Source organism: Larus michahellis, chromosome 15, assembly GCF_964199755.1.
Source record: "Larus michahellis chromosome 15, bLarMic1.1, whole genome shotgun sequence".
Classification (NCBI taxonomy): Eukaryota; Metazoa; Chordata; class Aves; order Charadriiformes; family Laridae; genus Larus; species Larus michahellis.
In genome coordinates this window covers 11,892,470-11,905,611 of record NC_133910.1, presented here as the reverse complement: position 1 = coordinate 11,905,611, position 13,142 = coordinate 11,892,470, and the positions used below count along the sequence as shown (strand labels likewise).

The 13,142-nt window shown below is 58.3% G+C and overlaps 1 protein-coding gene across 3 annotated transcripts in view; it reads left to right on the top strand.

Moving 5' to 3' along the window:
• The first annotated feature begins 226 nt into the window (after positions 1-226).
• OLFM1 (olfactomedin 1) overlaps positions 227-13,142 on the top strand; it is a 35,226-nt gene continuing 22,310 nt past the window's right edge. For 2 of the 3 annotated variants that reach the window (XM_074608187.1, XM_074608188.1), the window contains exon 1: positions 227-868. In XM_074608187.1, coding sequence (XP_074464288.1) covers positions 803-868 — 66 coding nt within the window. In that variant the 5' untranslated portion in view covers positions 227-802. Of the gene's footprint in view, positions 869-11,934; positions 12,346-13,142 lie in introns of those variants that run through there. The other variant, XM_074608186.1, reaches the window with a different exon arrangement.

Sequence of the window (13,142 nt, the reverse complement as noted above, 5' to 3'; positions counted from 1 at the left end):
ATCCCCTCTTTCCTCAGGCACCCCCGGAGAGCGGGGGCACCTGAGCAGGTCCCTGAGCTCGCCGGTGGCAGGGAGGGAGGGGGTTAACCCTCCCCCGGCTCCATCCCCTTCTCCCCCCGGTGCCGCCGCCGCAGCATCCCCCGGCCCGGCCCCGCTCCCCCTGCACCGCCGCTCCCGAGGCTGCCTTTCCCCCTCTCCCTTCCCCGTCTTTAGTTAAATTTCCCCCGCCTTAGTTGATGTCACATCCTGTTCCACAGCCATCCCCTGCTAGTAGCCAGCCCTACCAATTCCTTTCCTCTTTTTTTTTTTTTTTTTTTTTAATCCCTGTCCTCTCCCCATCACCCCCCCCCCCTCCTTTTTCAAGGCAAACTTTTGGCAATAGCAGAGATAATCATTTCGTGCTCCGTTGAATTTCTCCTCGCAAACGCCTTTCGATCAGGGGAGCCATTAAAAAAAAAAAAAAAAAAAATTGCCAGAGAGCCAGCACGGAGAGCAGAGGAGAGAAACTGGGATCCCAATAAATATGCAAAGTGAAGGCTCTGCTAAGCAGATTTCTTGCATTGCTTCCTAGGGGTGCTGAGAGCCGCCCGGGAAATCGTTCTGATTTTTTTTTTTTTTTTAAATTTCATTTTGTTGCCTTTTTTCTTTTTTTTTCTTTTTTTTTTTTCCCCCCCTTTTCTCGTAATTAAAATAATAATAACAATAAAGGACTGAGGAGGCAGCGAGGCGCTCGGTGATCGGCACGGGGAGACTCGCCGGGGAGGTGATCTGTATGCAAGGTGCCTAGAACTGGGTGCGAGAGATGCAACCGGCAAGCAAGCTCCTGACCCTCTGCTTCCTCATCCTGATGGGCACAGAACTCACTCAAGTAGGTTCCTCTCTTGCTTTTCCCAGCCCCCCCAGACCGCCTCCCCCCTTCTCTCCCTTTCTCCCCAACGCCATTTTCTATTAAACCTCGAGAGCACAAAAGAAAATTGGAGTAGGAAGCGGCACCTTCATCCCCCCCCCCATCACCACCACCTCCCCGGGCATCCCTCCTCTGCTCAGCCCGCCCTGCAAAGGACCCTGCGGGCCGGGGGTGGGGGGACGCGGAGGAGGTGGGGAGCAAGTCGGGGGGGGCTCAGGAGACCGGACCCCAGAGCCGGGCAGAGAACGGGGGTGCCCCCCCATCCCCGCGGGGTTTTGGGGGGGTCCTCACCTGCCCGCCCCGCTTGCGGGGAAAGTTGCCGTGCGGGGTCGGGGGGCGGGAGGGCAGCGGGACCCCCGCCGCCGGGCTCGGCTGGCCACGGCCGCCACCGCGGGGCTGGGGCTCGGCGAAGTTCGGGGCCGCCCGTCCCGGGTCCCGGCGGGGACCAGACGTGAGTGCACGGTGTCTGTCCCTCCTCCTCACCCCCCACCCTTCCACACCAGCTCCTCGTGTGGGGGTAGCTTTGCTGATTTTCGGTGACATTTAAATGTCCCTTGATGTTTCCATCTGTGACAGGCTTGTGGGAGAGAGGAGCATCTTATTTATCTCCCTCTCCCCCCTCCGCCTTTTTTTTTTTTTGCCTTTTTTTTTTTTTTTAAACTGGATTTTAATGCTTGCAATTACTGTCCCAGCCCCTGGACCAAGTGAGTAGTGGGGCTGGGGGGAGGAGGGAGCAGGGAAGGAGGCACACAAAAGCCATCTCTTGCAAGTGGAAATAAAACTCCATTTGACTTCTTTAAGATAATTGGGGAGAGGCAGGCAGAGAGATGGTCTTTGGTTTGGTTTTTTTTCCCCAGTCATTGAGGAAAGGAAGAAAAGTAATTGCAAGAGGATGCTCTAGATTGTGGGGTTAATTGTGGTGCTGCCTGGAAGCAAAAAAAAAAAAGAAAGAAAAAGAAGCTATAAATAGGAGGGGAATGGAGGCTTCTTAGTGTAGGAGCAATTAGCAGCTGGGCTCTCATCCTGGATGCTTTATGTAGATTATTTTTTTCCTCTCTCCTGCTGACAATGCTCTCTCCTGTCACTGCCCTATTGCTGAAGTTTCAGTAGCTGAAGCCTTTGGGGCTTTGCACCCTCAGAGTATTTCTGCTGCCCCCAGGAAGAAAAGGCTAAAGTAAGAGCTGCCTTAATTGCAGGGAGCCCTCCAGAGAAGGGATGAGAAGGTAGTAATTTGGGGGAGGAAGCAAAGATATCCAAGAGCTGTGTGGCTGAGGAGGGGTGGGAAGGAACCAGAGCTGCAAGTGAGTGCCCAGGAGAAGCCCATTGTGTGCGAGAGGATGCGGGGGGAGCACGCATGCGCCGCGCTGGACAAAGCCGCCAGCATCGCTGGGGAATCAGCAAAAAGGGGCTCCTCGCCACGTACCCGGCCCAGCCGAGGGCACGGCCAGCCCGGGGCCACGGCTGCATCCTGGCGAAGCAGTCTGGGGGCGCTGCCCCTTTGCCCCTCCGGTCGCCCCTCCTGCCCAGCCCCAGGGGCTGCACCCGTGGCCTGGGCACCTGGGTGGTGCCCCCCTCCCCAGAGGCAGTCACCCTCCCTTTTCGGCCTTGTCAACCCCCATCTCTCTGCATTGGTGGTGTCTTTCAAGGACAGCGAGTTACCACCTCTTGTGCCAAGGATGCCGCTCTGCCTGGCTACTTTTTCCTTTTCTCGCTGTCTTGTTTTTGTGCGAATGCCGCGCTCCCAACTTTTCACCCAACTTTCAATCGGGGTGGGGATGGGGACTCAAATCTGCTCTGACCTGTGGGGCTGAGCGCTGCGGGCTGACTTCGGCAGAGCTCCGTGCCTGCCCGCTGGTGGGAGGTCGGAAGCCCCTGCTAAAGCCCTGGCTTTGCTGAGCCGCCGTCGGCTGGGGCTAGTTTCTGGTTTGCGGTGGCTACCTGGGCTTCGCTGCCTGCAGGTAGCCGAATCCTGCCAGGCCCCGCGCAGAGCTCTCCCACCAGCATGCCTGCTGGCTCGCTTGGCACTGCAGAGCCCTTCCAGAGTTTTAGCATCTCATTTCTGTAGCACAGCTGCCAGATGCAATCCCCAAATACGCCGTTCAGCCCAGGCACCGCCCAGCTCAGTGGCTTCCACGTTTAATTTGGTGCCGGATTCACATCTCCATCACATGCGTGGAGTCTCTCCCATCCCCTCCACAGATCCCGTGCCGGGGGGAGGAGGGATCGAGGTTCAGGGGAGAGAGGCTGCTGATTTAGGCAGCTTTCCCTGACGATGCAGAAGCTACTGCTGTCCCCTCCTCTCCCTCCCTGCAGTGACACTGGCGGGCCAGGACACCAGAAAGGAAGAAATGGGGCGAGGGGTGGCTGTTAAACGGGGCTGGATGGGGTGAGCACATGGCTCTCCTTCCAGCTGGGTGCTGGGAAAGCTCTCCTCGTGGAGGGGAGGGAGTTGTCTTCAAGGTATTGGTACTGCAGCATCCTCTGATGGTCGCCCCGGGTGGGAGGAAGGGTGCCCACGCCCGGCTGGGAGCACACGGGTGATGCACACACTGCGGGCGGCACCCCCAGGTTTGGGGGGGGCTTTGAGACCTGCCTAAGGTGGATGGTAGTTCTACCCGTGTGAAACGAGGGGAGAGCTGCCCCCACATACCTCCCCCCCACATCCCAGTCCTTTGCAGGATCCCCTGCCTGTCCCTCGATCCCCCGCGTCCCCTCGACAGGCAGCGCCGAGGGGGGTGGCTGGAGCCCGGGGTGAGACCTGCAGGAGGCTCTGGGGTTTCTTCTAGTTGCCAAATTTGTTTTGCCCCTTGCCTGGGCTCTCCACGGGTCAGCCATCAAAGCCTGAAATGACAAATCCTTCGTCTGAGTGGAAGGGGCTGGCTGGGGGTGCGGGGGCTGGGCTTGCGGGGGGCAGAGCCGCTGCGCTGGGCACCCTGGGGTGCAGCACCCTGGCTACGGCTGCACAGGCAGCTCTGGGCAGAGGGTTCCTGGGCAAAGCACAGGGCTTTATCTCCTTGTCCTCTTCTCGGTGAGACCCAGGGCGGCTCTCCTGGTGGCCATGAAGGAGCGGAGCCAACTTACGCTCTCTAAGGATCTGCTTAGCACGTGCAGAAAGATACTGCTGCTGGAAGGGCAGGGGATTTGGGCCACTGTAGTAAAGCCGGGGGTATGGGCAGAGGGGGTCTAGGATGCCCTCTGCTTGTCTGTCTGTCTGTCCAGCCTCTCCTTTTGTCGTGGGATATTACCAGTGAAAACCTCTTTGCATTCCTCAAAGTTTCGCAGGCGCAGAGCGGGGCAGCCGGCGCCCTGACATCCACTTACCCCGTAATCATTGAAACCACACAGGAAGAAATACCTTCCTGGAGCAGGCAGTCATTAAACGCTTAGTGTTTCTGCAAGGAGGGGGGGGGGGGGGGGGGAAAGACAGAAAGAAAAAAATAAGAAAAACAATTTTGCTATTGATTTTCCTAAAAGCATGTCAGGTCCCTTTTGGGGCTATTTTCAGGGAAGGGGGGGGAGCTGCCAAGGCTGCCCTCCCCAAAGCTGCCTGTGCCCCTCTGCCCCAGCAGCGGCCGTGCTGGGTTCCCTCCATCCATGGGGAAATTCCCAGTCCCTGGTATGGTGGCCGGGCTCTTCCCTCCCCTGTCAGGGAGACACATGGAAACTAGAGTAGGATTAAGCTGCAAGTCTGCAGCCTGTAACAAGAGGCAGCTGCCTCATCTCATAAACCAATTTGTGTTTCATTTCACTAACTTCAGCTTTAACCAATAAAAAAGAAAGGTAATTTTCAGCCCTGGGTCATATTTATTACTCAAGTTATCAGTCCTCGTAATCAGTACTAGCATCACTGTGTAAAGTAATACAAAACTAATTACTATCTGAGTGAATTAGACAGATGAAGGCTGTAGACTGCGTTGACGGTGGAAGAAACTAATTCTCGAGTTATGAGTGATAAGTGTTGGCTTTGCTCCGCTGTGATGACGCTGCGAACAAAAGGGAACAAGGCAGGGACAGGGACACCCGAGGAGTGTCCCTCTGGGGCTTGTTGCCTGTGGGTGCTTCAGCCAGGCTCTTTGGGAGAGCCGGGTGGTCAGGGAGGTGCTCAAGAGGTTGAGAGAGTCGAGCAGGTCCCCAAAAGGGGAAGATGCTCTTGGGGAAAATAAGGCACAGCCTGAGATGTGTCTTAGCACCAGCAAATCCTGACCGTGGGAGAAGAGCATCTCAAAATCCCGATGCTCCCTCTTCTGCAGACTGTAGCCATTGCTTGCCACTGCCCTGCCGGAGCTGAGCCCAGGAGCCCTGCTCCCAGCCTCCGGACCAGCTTTTTCTTCTGGGGTTTGGCCCTGGGGAAACTTTCTCCCTGTTCAGGGCTCAGGTCCTGGCTCCCAGCCTCCCTCCCCGTCCCAGCTGGGAGGCAGACATCAAAACCAGCCAAAATGCAAAAGATCTGGAGAGATAACAGCGGGGCAATAGCAAGTGTCAGCGCTCGCTCTGTGAACGCCCAGCAGTGAGCGACCCTGGAGCGACGCCGTGTTTTCTAGCAAGCGACGCGCAGAACGCGTTTTCGGTGTAAAGGCGCTTTCTGACTGTGGGCGTGTGACCGACCCAGGGAAATACGCCAAAAAAAATCATCACCCTTAACCAAAACATCCGAGTAACAGGAACCCACTGACATGACCGCGAAACCTGCGCTGACGTTCCCGGGCTCCGCTCTCGCCCCGAGGCTGTGGCACGTATTGGCACCCGCTGGTAGAGCACGGGTTTAATGTCAAGAGCAGCTTTAGCTAAACACAGATTTAGCCAAGTGAAGACCTGCAAAGGGGATTATTCTGTTCCAGTGAGACACAAAGAGCGTGTTCTGTCTGCTGCGGGGTGTTTCTGCTTGCTGTGCAGATAACAAAAGGAGAGGTTGTGGGGTGTTTTGTGTGTGGAAGGAGCCGTCACGCTGTCCGTAGCTGGGGGCTCACTCTCCGCAGCGCCTTGGGCTCCCGAAACGCGGCCGCTCCTGGGGCCAAGCCCAGCTCCAGGCACGGGCAGTGACCTGCAGCATCGTGTTCACTGTTTCCAATGCACTTTGGGGTCTTTAATTGGCATTTTCTTTTCTTCCTTCGCTTTGCCCGTCTGTCCATCCATACCCTCCCTGTGACGGGAGGGGAAGTTTGCTCCGCGTCGGTACGGTGCCGAGGGGACAGGGTCCAGCTTCAGGACGGAAGCTCGTGCGAGCGATGGTAGCACAGATAGCGACAAAAAACAGGCAAAAAAGCAAGGACGTTAGGAAGTCAGACCCAAAAAGCAGGGAAACCTGGTGCCATTTCGTTCTGTGGCAGTCGTGACCTGCTGAGGGACAGATGCCCCACGGCAAATGCAACAGAAGATTGTCCCACGCTCCAAAGGTGACGGGTACAAAGTGTATGTTCCCTAATGAGGGTGGACTTGCCCATGCTGCCTCCCAGGGCAGGTGGGGTGCCTCTTCTGCCTGGCACTCTTCACAGCCCCCCCGCTGCCCGCAGGCTGGTGCGGAGGGATTGTGGATACCTCCTGCCCCAAGCCCAGGCAACGGGGAGCACGAGGGAAGGGGCTGAATGTTTGCTGAGCTGAGAGAGGGATGAGAAACATCGTCCTTCTCTCAAGAGCGGAGTCCCGGGCTCTGTCCCCCCGTAACCCTGTGGTGTCCTCCCCCCCTGCAGCCCCCCTGCCTCCACGCAGCCCACGCTCCTTCGCAAGCGCAGCGGGGCAGCAGCAGGGACTCTGGCAGCCTGGTGTCGGGCAGGACTCCGGGAGGGATCCAAAGAGTCGGTGGAGGCAGAGAGTCCTCCAGAGGCTGGTCCAGAGCCCCTCCATCAACTACAGGAGGGAAAAATTGGAGAAAAGTCACTTCGTCCAAGTACCTAAGGAGGATCCCTGAAGTCGATCCTTGACCCTTGTAGGGCTCCTTTAGGCAGACCGTCACATTTTGCGTTACCACTTCCCAGCAGCAGAATTTTCCACTAAGTAGCTATTTTGGAAGACCCTGTTCTTTGCTTTTATCCATCATTCCTCTTCTTTCAGGGAGGATCCTTGAAATTTCCAGAAGGACGGCAAGGTCCTTCTGGAAAGGACAGAGCTTTCCCACAGCACATCTTGAGGGTCTCCAGTGCAGAGTCGGAAAGAGCTGGTGTCTGGGCTGTCCTGTGCACTACAGAGCAATCCCAGTGCCCTGCCAAATTCCTAAGCCCTTCGCTCCCAAGAGAGAAGCCCCAGCCCTGGGAAGGTGCCTGAGGCACTGCCCTCCAGTGAGCAACCAGCTCGGCTGGACGCATCCTCCTCGCTGGAGCTGTTGGGTGTTAGCTGAGGTGCCTCCTGCACTTACTGAGCCAGCGTGGAGCACCAGCGAGATTCGAGGCTGTTAAAATACAGGTGTACGTATCTTAAAGCACATCCCATCCTCTCACCACGCATTAAATAGGAGTTCTCTGACTGGGGTCTACAGACGCCGTCCCCACGAAAGCTTGGGAGCAAGAGAAACTTCAGGACCTCTTCTGTGAACCAGCCAGGAGAGGGAGACAATGACCGCCGTGTCCTGTACACACACACACACACACACACAAACACACACAGGAGAGTGGGTCTGTTTGAAACCTTGACCCTTGTAGGGCTCCTTTAGGCAGACCGTCACATTTTGCATTATCGCTTCCCAGCAGCGGAATTTTCCACTAAGTAGCTATTTTGGAAGTCCCTGTTCTTTGCTTTTATCCGTCGTTCCTCTTCTTTCTCTGCTCAGAATATATGCATGCAAAGAGGATCTTTTGTTCCCTAACAGTTCGTCTTTCCCTGCTTACGGCAGGAGGTGCTCGGAGAGGGCGGCTCTGCACCCCCTGATCCTGTGGGGAGGGTGGCTGCAAGCGAGCGCATCGGGACAAGAAAAACTCCGTGACATCACGAGGGGTATTTTTTCAGGGCAATGCCCTGTGCCAAAAAAAACCCCAAAGTGATCAGGAGAAGGGTGATCTCAACCAGTTCAGAAAAAATGGTGCTGGAGAGATTTCTGCAGACGTTATGATGGAAAGTTGCTCTTTTAAGGACAGATCCTGCTTTGCTCTCGGAAGACCCATCAGAGAATGCTATCGGGTCAAAAAGAGTCGTCTGAGTTCTCCTCCTTCTTCATGTCGCTAAGCATTTCTTCTCCTTTGCTCTAGCAGGAGGAAAGGCAATGTCAGGTCTCCCACATCAAGGTCACATCCCGACTGTTTTTTTGCTGTGTTTCGTTTTGTTGCCATGCTGGGCTTCCAAAAGCAGGGAAATCATTAGGGTAGGGCAGATGTTTCCATGTTTGCACGTCACCTGCTTCAGGCACTGAGATGACAGGGGTCATTTTCCTGCTTGATGCCCACGACCTGGCACAGCATGAGGTGACCGGCAGCATCTCATCGCACAGCAGCGACCGCCGCTGCTTCCCTCTGAACAGCCCTTTGCCCCTAAAAAAAAAAGGGAAATGGCGGCATTTCTGGGAGCATCTTTTTTTCCGGGTCTCAGCTTTGGGGCAGCCGAGGTGGGCACGGCTTGGCGTGGCCGTGCCACGGGCAGCCGGAGGTGCTGGGGAAGGGCGCTCTGCCTCTACGGGCTCAGGAGCATCCCGCTCCCGGCACAGGTCGTTAACGCATCAAGCCACTGGACTTTCAGAAAAGGGATGGAAGAACAGCTGGACTTTTGTTGTCCCCGCTTTATGGAATCATGGAATTGCCTCGGTGGGAAGTGACCTTTCAGATCATTGAGTCCAATCATCAACCTAACGCTGACAAAAACCTTAACTCCCTTTATCTTACCCTGGAAAAACTGCTACTTTTGGGTATTTCGTAAACACTGGAAGCAAGAGAAAGAAAGGAAATCACCCGGATTCCTCTCTCCCCCGTTATTACACGCACGGTCCCTCTTTCAGCCGACAGGTTTTGCTCCAGGGAAGCGGAGCAGCTCTGGCTGCCCGGCCTCCCCCCGCCTGCACGGACCCTCTGTGCTGGGCACCGGGAAAAGATTCCTGGGAATGGGCCCTCTCCTTAGCAGGGACTTGTGGCTGCGGCCCCTCTCTGCGCCTCGCTGGCCCCATCTGCAGGAGCTTTAATCATCGCAAAGCACTCAGAGGGCATACAAATGAAATTACCTTCGTGCACCGGTAGGAAATGAGTCTTTCTTTAGTCCGGATGGAATCCAGAGCAAGGCAAAGGAGTGCTCGTCACCCTGCTGAATGCTATTTTAAATAATAAAGCATCTGTAGGTCTAATTCGCTCAGTATGTGTTTGGAGTAGACGAATATGAAGGATAAACTTTACTTACAAACTCAGTTTCGAGATGAACATTAAGGTGATTTAAGCGCAGCACTCAGGTGTTTTATACGGTATGAAATCAGATAAGCAATCAGGGGCTGGGCCGCTACAGTGCTGAGCACAGCAGAAGCACCTGTTAGAGCAGAGCAGGCTGAACTGGAGCAGAACGGGGAGCAGGGATTTATTCTCAAAGACGGAAGCCATCCGAGGCTTTTGCCTAACAAACCTGTTCCTACAACCGCAGCCTGAAACGCCTCCCCAGGCACGACACCGCACGGCCCGGCAGCGGTTTTGCCACGGGGAGGATGCTCCGGATGCCCCGTGCCTGGGCTGGGTGAGGCTGATTTCATGCGGGGGAACGGTTAATCTGCGTCGGGAGCCCTAAGCAGGACAGCGATTCAGAGGGCAGGAGTGTTTTCATATTGATTTCAGCAGCAGATTGAGCTGTCACCTGGCTGACTTACCCGCCTTAGAGCCGGTCTGGCCCGAGCGGGGGCAAAGGGCAGGGGTGACACGGTCTGAGGGTGCCGGGAAGCGAGGGAAGGGATGGCATTTCAGGGAAGGGATGGCATTTCAGCTGCTGCAGCCTACGACACGCACCAGCCGCTGCCTCCCAGCGCCTGATTCTGCCTCCGCGTTGTCGGAGGGACAGGATCCGAGCTGGCACCAGCGCTCCTACTCTAACTCATCTCTTTTTCTCCACCTGGTGGACTCACTAAATGTGCTTTTATTTCAGCGCGTTACAGAAACTCCCCAGCGCTCCCTGCAGAAACAGCTCCCCGCGGCTGTCATCCATCTCTGCTCCCTTTGCCCAAACCAGCAGTGCTGGGGTGCGCTGGGATGATCCCACGCCAGGGTCCCCAGCTACGGGGCAAGGTCCCGTTAAGGTGGGACAGGTCGGCTCGGCAGGAATTGCATTTCAGGGCACAGCTCCCTGCCTCCCTGGCTAGGATTTGCTCTGCACACTTGCTCCCCACACCATCCTGGATGCTGCAGGGCAAGGAAGAGCGGGTCAAGCCTTTGGGGACCCCTCAGCCCCTCTCAGCTCTAGCCCAGCCAGCGCCTGGGGAGGGAACTGTGAGACCCACCACCCCAAGGAGCCAGGCCATGGGAAGAGCAGCTCTGGAGGTGGCAGGTTTGCGGCCAGGCTGATCAGAATCCAGTGGGAATGTGGTGGCTCCCACGGGGCCAGTCAGGCTGGGGGTGGTAGGGCCACGGAACAGACGGGGTCTCCTGCAGCAGGGCCACGGTGGCCGCTCCAACATGCTGAGTGCTATGCCAGCGGAGTGAGGGGTGTCACTCCTATCCTCTGGAGAGGGCCAGGGGATTAATTTCATAATTTGCCTTGCACGAGGTGTTTAAAGGTTCACTTAGGGAACGATGTGCAAGGAACTGCAGGTCTCTGTTGGTCAGACACTTTGGTTTGGACATCAGCAGGACTGTTCTGCAAACGCCTTCAGGAAAACGGAGTTGTGCACAAGCTCCATCTCGCTGCAGACTCTGTGCCAGGCCCGTTCAGACGCGCCGTGCGCTGTTTGCAGCGTGACGGTCCCTGGGCTTCCTCAGCGGGGTTTGCCTCACCAGCCACAGAAAGCCAAGAGTTTTTCTTGGAACTCTGGGCTGGGATGCTCCGGCAGCGTCTGATGGTGCCCCATCCCTCTTGCCCATGCAGCCCTTCCCGCTGGGAATGCGGCGAGGGCAGGGCTGCCGACTCCAGGGCAGAGTTTTGGGGCATTTCGGTTTAACGCGAGTGCGTTGCGTCCCTCTTGCTGATGGAGTGCCGTGAGGGGGGGGGAGCTGTGGGGCTGTAGGGGATGCGCCCTGGTGACCGACAGCCCGGGGAGGCCACGGGTTTGGGGACCGCCAGGTGACAGCGTCCCGCACCCGGCGCGGAAGCGGTGCAGCCCCCGGGTGTGCTGCCCCCGGCAGCCGGCAGGGGGCGCCCCGGGGCCGCGCCGCAGCGGGGCCGCGCCGCAGCGGGGGGAGCCGCCCCCCCGTCCCCCCCCCCCCGCCCCTCGCCGACGCTCGTCTGCTCCCTCCCCAAATCTTTGCCGCCTCCTCCCCAATTCCTTTCCGCTCTCCCCAAATCCTTTCCCCACCACCACCAGATTTTTTCCGTCCCCTCAAGTCTTTTTCCCCGTTCCCCAGTCTCCCCCCCCTCCCTTTCCCAAATCTTTTCCCTTTTCCCCTCTCCCCAAATCTTCCTCTCCCTTCCCCAAACCTTTCCGCCTCTCCTCAAATCTCTCCCCCTCTCCCTAATTCTTTCCCCCTCTCCCCAAATCTTTTCTCCCCAAATCTTTTCCCTCTCCCCAAATCTTTCTCTCCCTTCCCCAAACCTTTCCGCCTCTCCTCAGATCTCTCCCTCCCCCCTCCCCAATTCTTTCCCCCTCTCCCCACATCTTTTCTCCCCAAATATTTCCCCTCTCCCCAAATCTTTTCTCCTGAAATCTTTTCTCCCCTCCTTCCCTCCGCTCCCGCGTCCCCAAATCTCCCACCACCACCAGAAAAAAAAAAAAAAAACCTAAAAAAATTATTTCCCTCCCAAAAATCTCTCCTCCCCTCCGCTCCCCCCTCCCCTCCCCTCCCCAAACCCCCTCCTTCTCCTTCTCCTTCTCCCTCTGCCCCCACCCGCAGTCGCTCCGGCTGGCTGGGCGCTCACGCCCCCCCCTCCCCGCCCCTCCCACCCTCCCTCCGCCCGCCCCGGTCCCGTCCCGCCTCCCGCAGCCGCTCGCTCCGCTCCGCTCCGGCTGGGGCGCGCCCGGCGGCGGGCACAGGGAGGAGGCAACCCCGCTCCGGTACCACCGGCTCCGGTAGAGGCACCGGTCGCACCATCGCCAGCGCCGGGCAGGGCCGCGGCGGGGCGGCGGGGGACGATGGGCCGGCGGCGAGCGGCGGCGGCGGCGGCCGGGCGGCTGGCGCAGCCCGTCCCCAGCGGCATGGAGCCCGGCGCCGGTGCAGAATGAAGGGTGCCTGGCGCCCCCCCCCGCAGACATGTCTGTGCCTTTACTCAAGATTGGAGTCGTCCTCAGCACCATGGCCATGATCACCAACTGGATGTCGCAGACGCTGCCCTCCCTCGTGGGGCTCAACACCACCAAACTCACGGCGGCCACGGGCGGCACCTTGGACCGCAGCACGGGAGTAAGTGCGGGGGGCGGCGGGCAGGGGACGGGGGGGGGCTGCCTGGAGCGTCTCTGCCTCCCGGGGCGCCTGCGCCCCGCTCCCCCCCATCCCCACCCCCGGCCGCCCGCTCCCTCCTCGCCTGGGTGTCCCCCGGGCTGCCTAAATCCCTCCTTGCTGGGGTGTCCCCCCAGCCCCGCACCCCCGGGACCTCCAGGGTGGTCTGGCTCCCTCCCGCCGGCAGGCCCTCCGGGAGCCCCCCCGGGTGCAGAGAGCAGCACCCCGGGGGGAGGCAGGGCCGCCGCCCCTCGGGGTGATGGAGGGGGGAGCATCTCTTGCAAAGTGCCCCCCAGGAGCGGGGTCGGGGCGCTGCGGGGCCGGGGTTGGGGGGGGGTTTGTAGGGGACGGGGGAGTGGGGTGGCCGTGCGGGGAGCGCCGCTGCTCTCCTGCGCTCGGGTTTAGCCATCACTAGTCCCGGGCTGGGGGGCGACCCGGGTGCTCCCCCCCCCCCACCCCGTGCCTTCAGGCAAAGGGTTTGCAAAGTTTCCTTCGTCGCCGCTTTGGTGTCGCTGGGCGAAGCCGCTTGGGACAGCAGGTCCCGCAAGATCTCGTTCGCCTCCCTTGCCTTTAATCAATAGTCGTTAATGGGATGGAAAATGCAGGGGAGAAGTTGCGGTGTATTGTGGTGGTGCCGTATGTCTCCTGTCCCCGTTTCGCTGGAGGGCTGGTACGGTGCCTGGTCTTGCCACTTTGGAAATGGCTGAGAAATCCAATCCTTCCGTCTGTCTCCCCTTAGCAGGGAAAAACGGGCACCTTTC